Source organism: Cervus elaphus, chromosome 15 (assembly GCF_910594005.1).
Source record: "Cervus elaphus chromosome 15, mCerEla1.1, whole genome shotgun sequence".
Taxonomy (NCBI): Eukaryota; Metazoa; Chordata; class Mammalia; order Artiodactyla; family Cervidae; genus Cervus; species Cervus elaphus.
The window spans coordinates 9,656,807-9,676,990 of record NC_057829.1 but is presented as its reverse complement, the minus strand read 5'-3'; the positions used below and the strand labels follow the sequence as shown (position 1 = coordinate 9,676,990).

General features: G+C 47.8%; 1 protein-coding gene across 8 annotated transcripts in view; it reads left to right on the top strand.

Moving 5' to 3' along the window:
* DISC1 (DISC1 scaffold protein) overlaps positions 1-20,184 on the top strand; it is a 428,932-nt gene that overhangs the window by 115,177 nt on the left and 293,571 nt on the right. For all 8 annotated transcript variants that reach the window (XR_006345248.1, XR_006345249.1, XM_043924985.1 and 5 more), the window contains 2 exons: positions 768-1,747; positions 11,777-11,846. Coding sequence is in view for 6 of the 8 variants with exons in the window: in XM_043924986.1 (XP_043780921.1) it covers positions 768-1,747; positions 11,777-11,846 (1,050 nt within the window). In the remaining 2 variants the exon portion in view is untranslated. The remainder of the gene's footprint in view (positions 1-767; positions 1,748-11,776; positions 11,847-20,184) is intronic.

The following is a 20,184-nucleotide window of genomic DNA, read 5'->3' as shown; positions in this document are numbered from 1 at the left end:
GCACAGAGAGGCTAAGTAACTTCAGAAATGTCACACAGCAAGAAATGGCACAATGTGGTTTGAACTAGGCAATGAGGTGCCAAAACTCATGCTCTCAGCTGCTATAGCATCATGCCTCTGAGAGGCATCAACAATTTTACTGTCTCTATCCTTCTCGCAAAGCTGGGAGGGGAACACAGCCCCTGGTTTGGAGAACACATCGAAGAGGGCCTCCTGTCATTCACTGTGAGATGAATTGATGGGCATAGGGTCTCAGGCAGCTCTCCACGGTCCGTAGGCATGCAAAGCCATGGAAAACTCAGGTAATGAAACCATACGTATATCTTAAGAGTAGCCAGCATAGGTGATTGGCTCTCTTTCTGAGGAGTGCGCTGGCATTCGGCTTCAGCTCCTTTGCTTTCCAGGCCACTCCAGGATGAAAGCGCTGATGCACCTGAAAGATCAACAGGCAGGATGCTGGAGGCTCAGAAGGAACTGCCGAGGTTGTGCTTGAGACATGTTAGCACAATAGCCGTGTCAGCTGCTCTGCTGAACAGAGGAGCTGGGAGGCTGGGCTGTCTACACACCCCAGGGGTGCTTCCTGAGGATCATCAGTTTCTTTACCAGGTTGGTCTGGTGACCACTGAGCCAGCATCTCTGTTTGACAGATGCCCAAGGGATGACCTCTGAGCCCAGGGTTGTTCTCCATCCCAGTTCTGGCTGAGCCAGGGACATGTGTGTGTGTGTGTGTGTGTGTATTTATGATGATGTTTTCTCTTTCTTTCCAGGCAGCCAAGATCGCTCACCACCTGCAGCATGTTTTCGGAGGAGGCGGCTGGCACGGAGGCCGGGCTACATGAGAAGCGCAGCTGGGCCCAGGATCGGGTTCCTCTCCTTGCCAGTGGGCGCTCCGTTCCGGGCCCAGGGTGGGGCATGCGGTGAGGAGTCTCAGGGCCCTGAGTCCAGGGCCGGCCCGTGTGGCCTTGACCCTGGAGGCCAGTGGCGAGGTCGCTCAGTTGGGAGCCTCATTCCCAGGAGCACGGCTGCCTCAGCTCTGGCCTCCGTGGGGCATCGAGGACCGCCTCTGACGGCCGTGAGAGGAAGTCCAGGGCTCCTTGGGGCTCAGTCCCGAGCTGGCACTGCCCTGCCCCATAGGCTCAGCAGGCTGTGTGGCCCCAGGGCCACTGGCTGTCGAGGGGAGTTGCCGTCCATGGACACTCGCGAGGCCCCGAGCCCTTGCCAGGAAGCCTGGAACAAAGGCTGTCCATCCCCGGAGGACGTGAGTGACACCAGCTGCAGCCTCGGGAGTGGCCCCCAGGCCCCCTCCGTCCCTGCCAGCTCTCAGGATGTCTTTACCTCCAGCTTTAGTTTCATTCGCCTCTCCTTGGGCTCTGCTGGGGAGCGGGGAGAAGCAGAAGGCTGCCCACCCTCCAGAGAGGCTGAGGGCCCTCATCAGAGCCTGGAGGAGATGGAGGCCAAGGCTGCCAGCTCAGATGGGCCCCACGATCATCCTCGGCTCCTCTCTCTCCCCTTCACTCTCAAGGCTTCTCAGAGCCTGACAGACACTTCCCAGACCTCGGGGGGCAGCCCCAGGCTGGAGTGCCAGACTCTTCCATTGTTGGACACGGACGCTGCCTCCTCCTGCTCCCTGGATCCCTTGTGGTTTGAGGCCAGCAGCCCCGGGGATGCTCACCGGTGGGACCCCCTGCTCAGCAAATGTGAGCCAGCGCTGCTGCACTGCCTGCAAGGCCAGCGGAGATGGCTGGAGGTGGGTGTCTTACCAGCCTACGGGCCCGGGATGGTCACGACTCAGATTAGTTCTGGGCAGAGGGCCAGAAACGACGCTTCTGGGGTTGACTGATTTCCCACTGGAAAATGCGGCAGCACCTTCGGTGGCTGGCTGCAAAAAGATGTCGCTGCACTCCTGCTTCTTTTCTTTCAGTCTGAACTCAAATCTGTCTCGTTTTCTCTGTCCCTTACATGCTCAGGTTTGTTGTTTGTTGGGCCACAGGCTCCTCTGCAGTTTCTGGCATGGGTGACTCCCGTTTGGCTCAGCAGACTTCTTCTTTGAAGTGGGAGGTCGGGACCAGGGAACAGGGGAGATGGAGCTGGCTGATGTGTGGATGGACTGGGTGATATAGAGGTTTTGATGCTCCAAATTGGGGGTGATCCAGAGTCGCTTCTGCATTTATTGCTCATCTCCCACTGCAGCCGTGGGAGCTCCTGACATGGAATCGGGGGCTTTGTTTCTGGTCACTAAACCTCTCAGCCCCTTAGTTTCCTTTTTTAGAGATGATAACACCACACAGGGTTATTCCGTGGTTCGGTGGGAATGTAAGTGCTTTGGAAATTAGGATGGACTGTATAGATGTATGTCCTGACATTGCAATGTTGCTGGCCACCCAGTTATCTGAGGGGTGGGTCCACCTTGGAGTAGGCAGGCTTGTTCTACCCTAGAAAGTTCCCAGAGAAACCCGGGCAGAGGTGCTTTGTGGTGTGGTGACCCATTGACTCGTCCTGATGAAAAACTCTTTTCCTTCTGGGGTGTGCATGCATGTATATGTGCACATGTATATCTATGTACATATGTGTGCATGTGTATATGTGTGGAGGTGTATACACATGTGCATGTGTGTGCATATGTGTATGCATGTGTGTGTGGCATAGGTACATGTAAGTAGGAAAGTAAAGCCTCTCTCATCAGGATTGGAAGGAGAACCTGAAAATGTGAGGCTCATGTTCATTCCGAGGGACTGATCTCGTTTACACTCAGCCCCTCACCTGTGGCCTAAAGTCCCAGCCACATCCCTGTTTGCCCCGTCCCAGACCAGCCATCAGATTCATCACCCAGGGAGATAGAACAGCTGAGCCAGTGTGCAAGGGACAGTGCAGTGTGCATGGAGTCTTTGAGTTGGGCATGTCCAAAACTGACACCACTGTCTTACCCATTAAACCAGTCCTAACAGGCGTCACTGTTGATCTGTAACTGTTGATTTGAGCTAATAGAATGCATCCAGCTCCTTAGAGGAGTTGCAGCTTCTTCAGCACCTTCCCCTTTGCTCTCTCCCAACCTCTGCTCCATTGTTAAGCGCCCCCAGTCCTGCAGCTAACCTACTCTCACGGCCACGGCCATGGTCCCTGCCTGGTTCAAACGCTTGTTATGTTCCACCCGAGCTCAGTAAGAGGTCCTGACGTATTGACTTTCCTCCAGAGTCTCTCTTCCCCAATTCCTCCTCTGTGAGGTCAGCAGTGTTGCCTTTGGGAATACTGCTGGGATGCTGTTATTCCTTGGCTTAAAACATTTGGTGGCTTCTTGCTTCCCTTAGGATGGTCTCCAAACCCCTCATCCGGACACTGGAGACCCTTCCCGACCTGCTGCAGCTGCCCAGCGCCTGCCTCCTCCGGCTCAGCTGTCCGGCCGCTCTCTCTTCCTGTGTCTCGGGCCTCTGCCTGGGTGACCGTCCTGCCGTGTGCCTCCTGCCGAGCTCTTCCAACTCCTGTCAGTGTGGCTCCAAAGCCACTTCCTTGTGAGACCTCTCCTCCCTCCCCCCGCCCCCCGCCCCGAGACCGAATGAGTGCCTCCCTCCATCCCTGCCCGCAGCCCTTTGGAGGTGCCCTGTGACAGCACCTGTCACTTTAATAATCAGTTGTTTGCGATCCATGTTCCTCACTTGGCCATGAGCTCTTTATCTCCAGCTTACTTCTCTTAGCCATTTTTCGATGCCTGATGCCTGGCATACTGCCTGGTGCTTGATTAAAATTTTGGTTTCAGTGAAATAATTTATCTTGGTAAGATGGGCTGCAGGAATCTAATTGATAGACTTCTTGGATTGAATGTCTGAGGGATAAGGAGAGATGCTGAGAGGCACACACAAGGATCCAAGCACTCTGTGGAGGTTTGCACCACTGTGATTTTTGGACTCCGAATGCCAGTTTTCAACACGTTATTTCCAAGATCTTTGAAGAAAAATCTCAGCAACATATCTGCATTTCAAAAATCCAAGTTTTGACCCAAGTCAAGCAGAAGTACAATGTGGTTATAAAGACCAGCTTCCCTTCGTCCCAGATAACCAAACAGAAAATCACTTGGCAATGGGTCTGCTGTAGTCAGTCCACAATATCCAGTCCCTCAGTTTTGGCAGAACCAATAGTTTTTCCCTTCCTTTTAACTCCTTTTACCAAGATATAGGGGGCTTCCCAGGTGGCACTAGTGGTAAAGAACCCACTTACCCATGCAGGAGACGCAGGAGATCTGGGTTTGATCCGTGGGTCAGAAAGATCCCCTGGAGGAGGGCATGGCAACCCACTCCAGTATTCTTGGTGGAGAATCCCATGGACAGAGGAGCCTGGTGGGTTACGGTCCATAGGGTCGCAAAGAGTCAGTCACGACTGAAGTGACTTAGCTGCATATATGTATCCAGATATAGACCATGCCCTCCTGAGAACCTAGATTTTTTGATGCTTTGGAGTCTGTGAAACCCTGAACAGATATGCTCTGTGAGGGCCACAGACTCACATGCCATTCTCTGAACTACCAGGACATTGGGGTGCCTGGGAGTTGGAATTTTAGCGGCTCTGGTTGCAGAAAACCACATTGGCTCACCTTTTAGATTCTGTGATCTTTAGTTTTAAAAAGAAATGAAACACACCCTTCTTTATATCTCTTCTTATCTCTGTTATTGACCAAATGCAGCTCTTAAAAAGACATAATTAGTTATAAGCTACTGGAGAGTTGTTTTATGGGGTCTTGGTTTCTGTCAGGTCACCCGGGGGCTTGTACTCCTGGCATGCTGGTGGGACTGCCTGACTGGTAGCCTGGTGCTTTCACTTCCTTGCTGTGTGAACTGAAGTCATTTCCTTCATTGTTCTGTGCCTCAAGACGCTCTCATAGTAGGTGGAGATAACCACAGTCCCGCCTCATAGATTGTTGTGAGGATTAAAAGTGCTGGTCCATGAGCAGTGCTTCAGACTGGTTCTGATGCCCAGCAGGGACCCAGAATATTGCTCATTGTTATAGAGTATTGCTCATTAGAGAAATGGCTCAGGCAGAGAATTTGAGTCAAAAAGGGAATTCACTCTTCTTCCTTGTTGACTGAAAAAATATTCACAACCTTTAAAAAAAAATTCACAACCTAAAAGTTGAGAGTTATGTTTTATTTGGTGGGAATTTTTAGGACTTAAGCCCAGGAGATAGCATCTCAAGTGACCCTGAGAGAACTGCTCCAAAGTTGCAAGAGGGGGAGCCAGGTTATATAGCAGTTTTGCAACAAAGGGCAGGTACTCTGAACATCAAAAGATTATTGTCAATTAACAAAACCCAGATATCCCAGGTTAAGTAGTTTAGCACTTTTCTGTATATGGGAAGATGCAAGAGTCTGGGCTCACTGAAATCATTCCTTTGATACTCAACCTCAGCTATCTGGGGCCAATATTCTGTGTTTTTCACATTCTGAGCTTCCTTGGGGCTCACCATAGGGAATGGCTGCAGTCTGATGGCTGCTAGATGACAGATATTCTTTTCCTTCCTGAGTTCCCTCAGGGCTCACTGGCTCACATTGGAAGGCTGCAGTCAGTGATAACTGTGACAGCCATGTTTACTGATATGGCAGGAAATATTCCATTTCTCACCCTACAGTTCAAATTAAACTCACATCTTGTCTCAGATGATAGGATCTGGACACAGTTGATCTGTAGTGTAAGTTCCTTTGTTTATCCAGCACCTGGACAGTGAGTAACATCATGCTCTTTGCAGTGATTTGCATGTCTGTTGTGTGGAAGAGGGATGACCTTTATTCAGGGTGGTGGAGGGACAAAATGAACTCTGTCCAGGGTGAAAGACTTATAGGAATGCAGATTTTACTTCAGATGGAGGAAGAGGCTCCCGACCGTTGAGTTGTCCTTGATGAGGGAGGCCTTGCTTTTTCCATCATGTTTGTGCAGAAACTCCAGCTTGCTCATTTGGGCTACAGAACTGGGGAAAGGGTTGAGCTAAGGATCTTCAAAAAGATCCCTTCAAAGATTGGGATTCTAGTGTTCTGGGGCTTTTAAAAATATTATATTCTAATTCATTAACCCCCTTCTCTCTCCTTAAGGAAATGAAAATCTCAGGAATTTGAATTTTAGCTCCTGTTAGCACAGCCCATCCTCCATATCTGCAGATTCCATATTTGGGAATTCACTTACTTGTTAAAACATACTGAAGTCCAAAGTCAGTGCTCGCAGTGCTTCCCTGGTCTTTTGCGGACGTGCTTGCAGTCCCTCAGTCTTGTCTGACTCTTCGGGACCCTTTGGACTGTAGCCCTCAGGCTTCTCTGTCCATGGGATTTTCCAGGCAAGAATACTGGAGTGGGCTTCCATTTCCTCGTCCAGGGGATTTTCTTGATCCAGGAATCAAACTCGAGTGTCCTTTGTCTCCTGCATTGCAAGAGGTTCTTTACCTGCTGAGCCATCAGGGAAGCCCTTGTGGACGTGCACGGAATGACTAAAAATTTGAGCCAACCGATGTGCATGTTCTAGCTGAGGTCTTGTTTCAGCTGAGACTGTAAACTAGCGTACTTTAGGTGGCCTGTTTTTTTCAAATTTGGTATAAAGTTTTTTAAATTTTGTGTTTTTACTGAAGTATAATTGATCTACAATGTTGTGTTAGTTTCAGTTATACAGCAAAGTGATTCAGTTAAAAACTTTAAAAAATTTTTAATGCCATGCTTTTCACATGTTTTATTTGTTTTTTGTTGGGAGGTCACTGTTTCAGCTGATTCCCAAGCCCAGGACTGGCAGTGCTGTCTGGTACTCGTAAGCACAAGAAGGCTGCCATGTGCCTAAGTGGAGAAAGCGCGTGTCCTAGATGAGCCTCTTTCAAGTGTGAGTTGTGAGCTGAATGTTAATGAAGCAGAGATAAATATTAAATATAGCATCTTTAAGGGCTTCCCAGGTGGTGCTTGTGGTAAAGAACCTGTCTGCCAATGCAGGAGACATAAGAGACTTGGGTTTGATTCCTGGGTCAGGAAGATTTCCCTGGAGGAGGGCATGGCAACCCACTCCAGTATCCTTGCCTGGAGAATCCCCATGGACAGAGGAGCCTGGCAGGCTATGGTCCATAGGGTCACAACGAGCCAGATACAACTGAAACTACTTAGCACACACAGACAACATCTTTAAACTGAAACACACAAAAAACAAGGTTATATATTGATCAGTTGACAAAAATATTGTGACCTAACCCCATTTTCTCCCTGGAAACAGTGGTTCAGTGTTTGCTAACTGAGCTTTCCCAGTGATTCTATGGAACATAATGACCACATATGAGAATCGACTATGTATTTTATGCTGTTTAGAAATAGCCACCCAGGGACATTACCAGGGGTTGGGAAAAGATGCTTTTTCCTTGGAAGGAAGGCTATGACAAACCTAGACAGCATATTAAAAGCAGAGACATCACCTTACTGACAAAGGTCTGTCTAGTCAAAGCTATAGTTTTTCCATTAGTCATGTATGGATGTGAGAGTTGGACCATAAAAAAAGCTGAGCACTGAAGAACTGATGCTTTTGGACTGTGGTGTTGGAGAAGACTCTTGAGAGTCCCTTGGACTGCAAGGAGATCCAACCAGTCAATCCTAAAGGAAATCAGTACTGAATACTCATTGGAAAGACTGATGCTGAAGCTGAAGCTCCAATACTTTGGCCACCTGACGTGGAGAACTGATTCATTGGAAAAAACCCTGATGCTGGGAAAGATTGAAGGCAGGGGGAGAAGGGGACCACAGAGGATGAGTTGGTTGGATGGCATCACTGACTCATTGGATGTGAATTTGAGCAAGCTCCGGAAGTTGGTGATGGACAGGGAAGCCTGGCATGCTGAAGTCCATGGGGTTGCAGAGTTGGACATGACTGAGCAGCTGAACTGAACTGAACTGAGAAAATTGTGGTGAAAGGAAATGCTAGCTGGGGTGCAGAGGAGGGAAGTAAGTGGGAGGACCCTGAGTGCTGGGTCCCACCTGAGGTTATGGAGCTGGAGGAAAAGGAGATGAAGGGCCTGCCTCATATGGGCGGTGTGGCTGGATAAAACATGCCCATTAGTGGCTGTGCTTCCAGCCAAGATGGACATTCAGACATATTGCAGGGCAGCAACTTAGGGTCCTTACAGCGATAGTTGGACGAGGGGGTAAAGTGAGGTGGGCACTGGCTGCAAATTTTTCTTTGACCTTCTTTCCTGTGGTTCTTTTGCATCAACTCATGTGGTGGTGATGATGCTATAACTTCACATGGCAATTGAGCTGGCCACTCAGCCTGTCTTCCATCCCTACTATTTAATACTAAGTTCCTGGTAAAATATGCACTTGTCATGTGGACCAGCTCAAGGATAAATGTGATTGGTCATTTATTCATTTTGTCATTAACCTGGAAATCACGTGCCTACTGCTAAGAGTACAACACCTCATGATTGGCTTGGAGGCTGTGTTGGTTGGAGTAGGTTAGTAACAGACAGCAGCGCAATACAAGAGGCTTCACATAACATAGTTGTGTTTCTAGCCTATGAGTTATGTTCCACAGGGTTGGCTGGGGGCCTGCTCCACCCCTGAGCGCACAGCCCCCACAGTCCTTGAGACAAGGAGGAGAAGGCTGAGGGATCCACAAGAGCAATTCAGAGCACAAGCCACCTCTGTCTCTTCCACACACACCCCTTGAAGCAGAACAAGGAGGGGAGGGAAGTGTAATCCCTCCATGAGCCCAGAGCAGTGAAGAACCAAATCGGGGTGAGCGCTGTCGTTTTCTACATGGATATGAAGAGGCTCTTGCCTTCTAGATGCTCTAGGTTGGATGGAGTGCACAGACCAGACCACACCACACCACACGACACAACACCACATCATACCACACCACACCCCACAACATGACTCCGCACCACACCACACCACACCACACCCCACATGACTCCACAACACACCACACCACACCCCACAACATGACTCCACAACATACCACACCGCACCACACCACACAACACACGACACTATACCACATGATACCACACCACGTGACACCATACCACATGACACCACTCACACCACACCACACCCCACAACATGACTCCACACCACACGATACCACACCACACCACATGACATGACACCACACCACACCACACCACACCACACCACATCACACCACACCACGCCACACCCCACAACATGACTTCACACCACACCACACCACACCATATCGCACCACGCCACGCCACATCTGACATGACTTCACACCACATTACACCACACCACACCACACGATACCACACCATACCACACGACACAATACCACATCACACCACACCACACCACATCACACCACACCACACCACACCCCACAACATCACTTCACACCACACCACACCACACCATCCCATACCACACCACATCACACCACACTACACCACACCATACAACACCACATCACACCACACCACACCACACGATACCACACCACACCACACGACACAATACCACATCACACCACACCACACCACATCACACCACACCACGCCACACCCCACAACATGACTTCACACCACACCACACCACATCACACCATACCGCATGGCACCACACCATAACACATGACACAATAATAGCTGTTGCCTGGTATGATAGGTACTAAGAAAATTTGCACCTCCATCCTCCTGTGGCTCACACCAAAAACCTGGCATCCTCCTGGCTTTGTCATCCCAACATGGGATCTACTGGTGAATCCTGTTGGTTCTGTCAGCCTTCAACTGTCTTCTGAGTATATCCACAATCACATCACTTCTCACCATCTTTACTGCTCCTGCTAGAATCCAGGCTACCCCCCTCTCCTTCCTGGGTTATTTCCATGCCCTCCTCCCTGGCCATCTAACTTCTGCCCTTACCCACAGCTGTCAGGAGGAAATGTCAGACATATATTGAATCATGAATTCTGTTACTCAGAGTCCCCCCAGTAGCTTCCCAAGCCTTCCAGAGTGAAATCAGAACTTTTTTTGACCACACCCATGCAGCATGTGGGATCTTAGTTATCTGACCAGGAATCGAACCTGTGCCCTTGACAGTGGAAGGCTAAGTCTTAACCACTGGACTGCCAGAGAAGTCTTGGAAATCAGAACTCTTAAATGTCTTCATCCCATGTTCCTCATGACCTTTCTGACCTCCTGTGCTATGGCTTCCCCCTTTAACCAAGACTCTTTAGGCATGGCTGGCTCCTGTTAACTCTATGGTGCCTGGGGAGTTGCTGCCTGCAGCCTCTGTGGCAGTTCTGCTTTCTGCTGGAACATGTGTCTCCCAGTGAGCCTCAAGGTCAGGATTCTCCAGGCAAGAATACTGGAGTGGGTTGCCATTTTCTTCTCCAGGGGATTTTCCTGACCCAGGGATCGAACCCATGTCTCCTGCATTGGCAGGTGGGTACTTTACCACTAAGCCACCAGGGAAGCCCTACCACTCATATATCTTTGCTCAAATATCACCTTCTCAATGAGATATTACTTAAAATTGCAACCCAACTGTCTACCAGCCTTCCTGGCCCCCCTTTGTGGTTCTGCTTTTCCCCTCTGTCCTAGCACTAATCTTTTTCTAAGGCCTTGTAAAACTTACTTATTATGTTTATTTTTGCCTTCTTACACAAAATTGATAAGGCTAGAGGGCTAAGAATTTTGTGTTGTATCTGCAGCCCCTTAAACAGTGCCTGACACTTAAGAGTGAATATTTGTGAAATGGTTTAGATCATGAATAAGTACAAGCACTGTCAATAGAGAGGCAGGACATCTAACGTGGACTGGAGGGGGTGACGCATGAATGAGGTGTGGAAGGAGAGGTAGGTATAAGCTGGCAAAGGATGGCAGGAAGCTGGTTTCCAGGGAACAAGATTAAATCCCTTTATTGATGGGCCAAGAATGTCCTTTCAGAAAATCCCAGAGCTTCCCGTTGAGAAGAGAAATAATGAACAAATGAATGTGTTGGTAATTCTCAGACAAGTGATGGGATCACTGAGTCTCGTTCTCATGCTTAATTGCTAAGTCATGTCTGACTCTTTGTGACCCCATGGACTGTAGCCCTCCAGGCTCCTCTGTCCATGGGATTCTCCAGGCAGGAATACTGGCGTGGGTTGCCATTTCCTCTTCCAGGGGATCTTCTCGACCCAGGGATCGAACCTACATCTCCTGCGGCTCCTGAATGGCAGGCAGATTCTTTACTGCTGTGCCACTGGGGAGACCATCCTTGAGTCTACGTGTAGATTAAGTAAGGCAGTGCCCATTTCTATAATGGAAAGATCCTTAGGACTTCTTTGATGAAGTCTTTCAGTCTCACCCGGCCCTCAGGACAGCCTGTTGAGTTGAAGTTCATGGTTTTCTTTTCCTGGTTTCTCCTCTAATGTTGGTGTGTTTATTTTCATAAATTTAATGTGATGCTTTTGAACAGAAAACATTTGGTCAGGTCAGGAAATTTGTATTCCTTTTTATAATGCATTTTTCACACAGATAAGGGTACAGTGTGATGTTTTTGTTTAAAAATGACATTCCAACTCTTTTTTGGGTTTTATGCTCAAATTATGCTTTTTATTTATGTAACTTTTTCTTGTAGAAATGAATGCATCTGGCATTGAAAAAATGTACATTTGTGGTTCTTTTTAAAAAGGAGAATAGTGTGGTTAAGCTTCAAAATAGTTTCTTTTTTTAAAAAAATAGTTTCTAAGTGTTCTTAACTTTAACAAAATTTGTTTGTGTGAACAAGATTGTAATTCAGTTTTCATTTTTCCCCCTTTCAAACCAACATAGGTAAAATCCTTGAGATTAAAGCTTCAGAAACTTCAAGATAAAGCGATTGAAGAAGATGATTATGATAAGGGTGAGTTTTGCCTTGTTTATTGATTCTTTCTTCTCTTCCCATAATGTGCAATTCCGCTTTCCCTCCTTACTCACCTGTATCCTCCACACCGCAAATGAATTGTGTAATCTGTTCCCCTGATCATTTCCACTGAGTAACAGCTGACTATTTTACAGCACTGTTGTTTTCTGAATTTCAAAGCAGTTTAGGAGGAATAATCCTTTGGGTCATAAGTATAACCTTATTGATTTTCCAGAAGCACTCTGAGTACTTGCACAATAAGAGTTATATTAAGTCATCATCTATCTATCTAAGGTGTGATGTTGTTGTTGTTGTTTAGTTGCTCAGTTGTGTCTGACTCTTTGCAATCCCATGGACTGTAGCCCACCAGTCTCCTCTGTCCATGGGATTCTCCAGGCAAGAATACTGGAGTGGGTTGCCATTCCCTTCTCCAGAGGAACTTCCTAACCCAGGGACTGAACCCACATCTTCTGCATTGGCCAGTGGATTCTTCCACTGAGCCACTCAGGGAAGCCCCAAGCTGTGATGTAGCTATACTTTATTCACTCATCAAAAAATATTTGTTGAACACCTACTATGTGGCCAGCACTGTGGCAGGAATAGGAGAGTAAGAGAATATAGTTTCTGGCCTTGGGATGCCTGTGAGTATGAGCCCTTGTGGAGCTTTCTGACTTCACACGCTTGGGGACCAGGTGTAGGAGTTGGGATGAGCTTAAGAGATGATACCAGTCTTTGTGAGTGGGCTCGGATGTATCAAATTCCCATGTAGATGGCCTGAAATAGTCAAGCTGGAAAGAAGTCATGACATGTAGATGGAAGAGTTGGTCAGAAGCCAGAAAAACCCAAACCAGAGTGAGGCACTCAAATAGGAGTCAGGCCAAAGTGGACGAGGGTATCATGGGTGCCAAGTGGACACTGGGTTGACTGTGTCAAAGAAAGTTGCAGGTCTGGTTGGATTGGGAAGGATCTTAAGGACCTGGGTACCGATTGCAAGATCTTACATTCATTTCTGCTGGGTCTCAGGAATAAGAGAGGGCCTTAGAGGACTTCCTGTTCCACCAGGCACTCATGAACTTGAGAACTATGCTGGTGATAACCAAGCTTAGCACAGTGAAGATCAGCCTGGAGGTATTTTAGATTTAAGGCTCCCCTGGAAGCTGGTTAGCCTTGAGGCTTGGTCTTCAACCTCATGGGGCCATATTCTGGTTTCCCAGAGGGTACATCACAGACCATTAGGAACTGGGTGCTACAGGAATGGAGCAAGTGACTCCCAAAAGGAGGGTGCAAATCCTATTCTAGGAAACACACGGAGCAGAGCTGATGCTGTCTGGTGTCCTTGTTCACCACTGGTGTTGGGAAGAAGGAGAGGAATTTAGGGATGGAGCTCTTTAAACTCTGCCACTCCATTTTGACAGGACATTTTGATTTCAGAATGATGCCTGGTGGAGGATGATGTAGGTGAAAGAGGAGCAGATGATCTGTTCCCAGACCCAGATTCGCCTGGGGGCTTTTGTCAGTGGGAGACCACTACACCTAGGTTTTGAGGCTCCCTGCTATGGCACAGGTTTATTTTCTCTTCCACGGGCTGTGCCTTGGATCCTTTGACAACACAGCTCTCTCTGTAACACACAAAGCTTCAGACACAAGTGAAAAACCACACCCTCTTTTTCTGATCAAGAAAAACCTCAACTTTTCTGGATGCGGTGCTCTCAATGGGCTTCATTAAATGAAGGCCTCACTTCTTTAGCCCTTTCTCCAAATGTCTCTGAAACACCTCAGGGGAGAAGTTGAATAGGACACACCTCACAGGGAAGCAGAAAGAATAAAGGTGACTTTGTTCAGTGTTTCTGCCTGTTTATTTTCCTTGTTTGTATGTCACTGTCCACCGAAGGAGGTGTTTAGGGGTAGGCCAGCATTCTGCGTTTCCTCAAGTCTTACAGGAGATTGAGGTGCATGCTGATGCCTGGGAAAACATGGGGGTGTAGGACTTTCTTCCATGGAAAATCAGGCCTGTGGTACGGTGGCAGCTGAGTCTAGCCAGTGAGCTTCAGTCCATGGGCCGTGTCCCTCCTGGTGAAGATGACTGGGCCCTGAGGGGTGAGTAGGATATACTGGAAGGCAAAGAGCTGGAAGAGCCAGCATTGCTTGTGAGCCACCATTCCAGTCTGATCGCCTTGAAAGGAGATCTGAAACTGGCTCTGTTATCTAAGGGCTTCCTTGTTTGCTAAGTGCTGGAGAATCTGCCTACAATGCAGGAGATGGGCGTTCGATCCCTGAGTCAGGAAGATCCCCGGGGGAGGGTATGGCAGCCCACTCTGGTATTCTTGCCTGGAGAATCCCATGGACAGAGGATATTGGCAGGCTACAGTCCATGGGATTGCAAAGAGTTGGACATGACTGAAGCCACTTAGCGTGTGTGTGTTTGTTGTGTGTGTGTGTGTGTGTGTGTGTGTCTGTGAAGTACACTCAGTCATGTCTGAATCTTTGTGACCCCATGGACAGTAACCCACCAGGCCCCTCTGTCCATGGAATTCTCCAGGCAAGAATACTGAAGTGGGTTGCCATTTTCTTCTCCAGAGGATCTTCCCCACCCAGGAATTGAACCTGGGTCTCCCCCATTGCAGGCAGACACTTCACCAACTGAGCCAGCAGGGAAGACCGTGTGTGTGTGTGTGTGTGTGTGTGTGCGCTAAGTCGCTTCAGTTGTGTCCAACTCTTTGCCACCCTATGGGCTGCAGCCTGCCAGGATCCTCTGGCCATAGCAGGTGATGAATAAGTTGTCATAAACTACTTGCCATTCAGAAAACTAAGATCATGGCATCTGGTCCCATCACTTCATGGCAAATATATGGGGAAACAGTAGAAACAGTGACAGACTTTATTTTCCTGGGCTCCAAAATCACTGCAGATGGTGACTTCAGCCATGAAATTAAAAGACACTCCTTGGAAGAAAAGTTATGACAAACTTAGACAGCATATTAAAAAGCAGAGGCATTACTTAGACAACAAAGATCTGTCTAGTCAAAGCTATGGTTTTTCCAGTAGTCATGTATGGATGTGAGAGTTGGACTGTAAAGAAAGCTGAGTGCCGAACAACTGATGCTTTTGAATTGTGATATTGGAGAAGACTCTTGAGAGTCCCTTGGACTGCAAGGAGATCCAACCAGTCCAACCTAAAGGAGATCAGTCCTGGGTATTCATTGGAAGGACTGATGCTGAAACTCCAATACTTTGGCCACCTGACACAAAGAACTGACTCATTTGAAAAGACCCTGATGCTGGGAAAGATTGAGGGCAGGAGGAGAAGGGGATGACAGAGGATGAGATGGTTGGATGGTATCACCGACTCAATGGACACGAGTTTGAGTAAACTCTGGGAGTTGGTGATGGACAGGGAGGCCTGGCAAGCTGCAGTCCATGGGGTCACAAAGAGTTGGATATGGCTGAGCAACTGAACTGAACTAACTGAACTGAACTGAAACTAATTGCTGAGTAATTAGGGAAGTTGAGGTGGAGAGATTGTGGTCATGAAATGTGTTGACATAAGAGCTGAATAAAGTTTCCTTTCTCATCTATGATAGTTTATCCAGTTACTAATAAACATTTTCAGAGTTGCTGAGATGTCCTTGGCACTCAGTGTTTAGTCTTTGTGTGGACTGTCTTCTTGTTCTGAGAGGGGCAGCTCAGCAGCTGTGTCTATCTCTAGGGAATGGGTCTGCGGATGTCCACAAGGTTTGCCAGGAGCACGTAGAGGGTGACCTTATCCCCCTTAGTTTTGTTTTGTTTTTTGCTTTTCTCTCTTTCTTTCTAATTTCACTTGTAAAAACAACTTTGTGTTCCAGAGAAATGAGCCATGAGCACAGACTAGAAAGCTCCATGTTTTGTTATCTCATTAACGTGCTGACAGATTTACCTGCAGATGCCCCGTGAGGAACCTTCTCAGATCTCTAATGACATCTCTCCCTTGCTAGGGAAGGAAGGTTACTACATCCTCATATTCTTGCAGAAAGCTGGGAGGACTGAGGTGAAAAAGATGTTGCTATTTGGTATTTTCTTGGGGTCTCTCTCCTAGAGACTCCATGTGCTCCTTGGTTTCCTCACTTGACCGCTTATCACACGTCAGCTGAAGGGCGAGGCTGAGACCTGGGAGTCCCACAGGGGAGACCCTGCCATCCAGGGACTGGGGGTGAGAGGCCCGGGTCTGCGATGTGCTGGGAGGGAGAAAAGGAGAGTGTGGGCCACGTGTTCGACATGGTTACTGTCCCAGTGGCTTCTGTGTGGGTTTGTGGCCTCTAACATCCCCTGGCCACATGTGTCCACTGGTGACCATGTCGCCCACGCACGAGGAGGCCGTGAGGCGGTGGCATCAGTTCTTCAGTGACCTGCATCACATGCCATGGGGCGAGCTGGCTTTCCTGCTTGCCTAGACTTTCTTTCTTGGAGTGGAGAGTGGTCAGCACTGAATTCCTTTCTCTCTCCTTCTGTCTCAACCAGTAGTCATTGTGACAAAATTCTAGCACAATAAAAAGTGAGACATTCAGAGAAAGATGATCCAAGCAGAGGCCAAGCATGAAACCATGAAAATGGCCAGCTGTTGTCTAAATTGCCGTCATCTTCTTTTTTTCTGAATTCTTTCTTTAGCAAGCTTCCTCCATCCACAGTGGCTCCTTGGTGACAGTGTGCAAATCATCCAAGTTGACACCCATTTCTTTCCCAGGGGCCCACTCTAAACATCCACCCATGGCTTCTAGAACCTAATGCATTCTTACCTTGGCACTACAACTGTGACTGAGCACGATGAAAACCCACGGGTTCCTTCTCACTGCATTTCATTTGAGCCTAGAAAGCAAAAAACAAGACTGAGTAGAATCCGGTGATTTTTATATCCACAGGACAGCAGAGTCAGCGGGAGGTGGACCCCATTCTGGCTACCCCAGAACAAAAATGTGATTCTTGGCAGCCTGTACAGTTTTGTGTTCTGACTTGGAAAGAGCTACACTGAACCCCAGGACTTCCCAAGAGATGCGGGTTTTCCCTGGGTTGGGAAGATCCCCTGGAGGAGGGCATGGCAGTCCACTCCAGTATTCTTGCCTGGAGAATCCCATGGACAGAGGAGCCTGGTGGGCTACAGTCCACAGGGTCACACAGAGTCACACTTAGCATGCACCCTGAACCCCAATGTGAATGTGGGTGCAGCTTCTGTCTGCAGCCCCCTGCCCACACCCTTCCCTTCTCTCCCTGCCCCTCAGTCTGGAAACAGCATCCTTCTGGCCCGTTATGCAGAGGGCTCGCCCCCTGTGGCCCTTGAGTGTCTCCTCTGGTCCTGGGATAGTGAGGCTTCCATTAAAAAGCACAAAAACAGAAGCTCAGATCTCAAGTAGGTGTTACTCGGCTGACTGCATCCTTGTGTGCCTTGAGCTCAGTTGCTCAGTTGTATCCAACTCTTTGCGACCCCATGCTGGCCGAGCTCCTCTGTCCATGGAACTTTTAAGGTAAGAACACTGGAGCAGGATGCCATTTCCTACTTCAAGGGATCTTCCTGACCAAGGGATTGAACCCACATCTCTTGCGTCTCATGTACTGGCAGGCGGATTCTTTATGGCTGAGCCATCAGGAGACTGTATCCTTTGCACTCATGAAAAATGCCAGCGCACGAACCAGCCAAGTCGCCATCAGCTGGGATCTCAGCCGGTTCCCAGGAGGCATTGTCAGCACCCCCTTTCTTGGGCGAGGCCCCGGGTGCTGCTCAGAGAGGACCAGCATGTGCTCCGAACTGGCAGGATCCAGAGCATCTTGCATCCCAATGTGGAAAAGAGCTTTGTAGCAGTTGTGGGGGACAAAACCCGGCTAGGAAGGTTGTGGATTCTGGCAACTCATTTATATGACCACTGGGGGAGGAGCGCATGAGGGCTTCATGCTGGGGATGCATCAGGAAAAATGGCCCATGATCTTATCTAAAAACATTAAGATGTTAGGAAATGAGCACTTACATTGATTCAATGTTAATCTTTAGCATCATTCTCACCAGAGTGGAAGCTCGTGTGTCTGCCTCCTATTTTAGGTAAAAACTGAAAAATTGGGAGATAAGTGATACATGTAGACAAATGCTGCAGAAAGAGAATATGCATAAAGTGCCATTTACTTCTCTTGATTACATTGTCTCAGGTTCTTTTCCTGTTTATAGGAGAGTTTCTGATTCTGTGAACTAATGGCAGAGATCTCAGCTGATGGCGGCTTTCAGCATCTCTGTGTTTGCAGGATTGTGTGCTGGCATTTTTCACGTGTGCTGAGGGCACAGTCAGTTATGTAACACCTACTTGGGATTGGAGCTTTGTGCACAGACCTGGAGGGTTTGTCTGCATAGGATATGCATCCCTTTCATTTGTAGCCGATTAAAACATATATTTCAGCATGATGCCTTTTCTCCTCCTCCATGTTCCAGCTGGGGGTCTTGGTGTTAAGTGTGGAATATTAACCCCCTGCCCCCACCTACCTCCACCCCTGGAGGTAGGAGCTCAGGGGAGTGAATGTCCCTCTTCATGGCCATGTCACGGGTTCCAAGTGGCTTCTGCTTTGCTTCCCTGATTGTGAGGAAATTGATATGCCCTTCAAGGATCACATGAGGTGTGGCCACAGCCATTATTCATGATGGAACCTGACTGCCCCAAGTTTTTATATGCTTCTGAGGACAAAACACCAAGACACACAAAAAAATCTTTTTTCCCCCCAGCTTTTCTCCCTGGTTAGCTGAAACTTGGTCACACTTTCCTACCAGCTGAACTGCAGCACTTTTTATTTTATATTTTGGTTCAGTAGGTCTTTTTTAAGAAAATAATTTATTTATTTTGATTGAAGGATAATTACTTTACAATATTGTGATAGTTTTTGCCATACGTTGGCCCGAGTCAGCCATGGGCATATGTGTGTCCCCCCATCCTGAGACCCCCTCCCACCTCCGTCCTCACCCCATCCCTCTAGGTTGTCCCAGAGGACTGGCTGTGAGTGCCTGGCTTCATCCATCAAACTTGTACTGGTCATGTATTTTACACGTGATAATGTACATGTTTCAGTGCTGTTCTCTCCAAACATCCCACCCTTGCCTTCTCCCACAGAGTCCAAAAGTCTGTTCTTTACATCTGTGTCTCTTCTGCTGCCCTGCATGTGGGATTGTCAGTACCATCTTTCTAAATTCTCTATATATGTAATATACAGTGTTTGTGTTTCTATTTCTGACTTACTTCACTCTGTATAATAGGCTTCAGTTTCATCCACCTCGTTAGAACTGACTGAAATGTGTCCCTTTTTATAGCTGAGTTATATTCCATTGTGTATATATGTACCACAGCTTACTTATCCATTAATCTACTGATGGATATATAGGTAGCTTCCATGTCCGAGCTATTGTAAATAGTGCAGCGCTTTTTAAACTGGTATTAGTAGGTGGTTGTGTAGTAACAGTAACAGTAAACATGTCTTGATCTCTTTCTGTGTATCTGCCTGAGACTCACCCCCCTGGATAGGCATTCCAGACTTTAGAAATGTCAACAGCTTTACCTTTTCAAGTGAAATAGAAATTTCAATTGTTTTCAAGGGGCATTCCCCTCTGTCTGCAGACCGTGAGCAGCAAACACACCTAGACGGGATGTGTCTGTGACCAGGGGTGAAAGCCTGGACAGGACTGGATCTTCCCACTGCAATCATTTCAGGTCCAACCTGTCTCTGTTTTAAGCACGAATGGTTGACTGTCCTTTAATAGGAGGAATGTGCTAATTACTCAGGCTGCTATAGCAAAGCACTACAAGACTGGGTGGCTTTAACAAGAGACATCCATTTCTCGTAGTTCTGGGGGCTGGAAGTCCAAGATCAAGGTGTCGGCAGGGTTGGTTCCTTCTGAGACCGCTCTCCATGGTGTGTAGACGGCTGTCTTCCGCCTGTGTCCTCACATGATCTTCCATCTGTGTGTGTCTGTGTACCAGTCTTTCTCTTATAAAGACACCAGTCTTGTTGGATTAAGGTGCACCCTAAGGACTACATTTTATGTAAGAACTCTTTGAAGACTGTCTCTAAATATAGCCACATTCTGAAGTCTTGGAGGGTAGGGTTTTGGGAGCACAATTAAACCCATAATGAGAGGCCTAATGGACTTAGGGCAGAGCTGAGTAGTAAACACATCCAGGCATTTGCACAAAGTGGATACTTGTTTGACCACTCTGTGGTCATATGTAGACATTTGATAGAAAAGTTAAAAAAAAAAAAAGGCAAACTTTTGTGACTTTGAGTAAGTGGGTTGACTACTCCTTTCCCTGTCCACAAATGAACCTGGCTGTCACTGGCATCT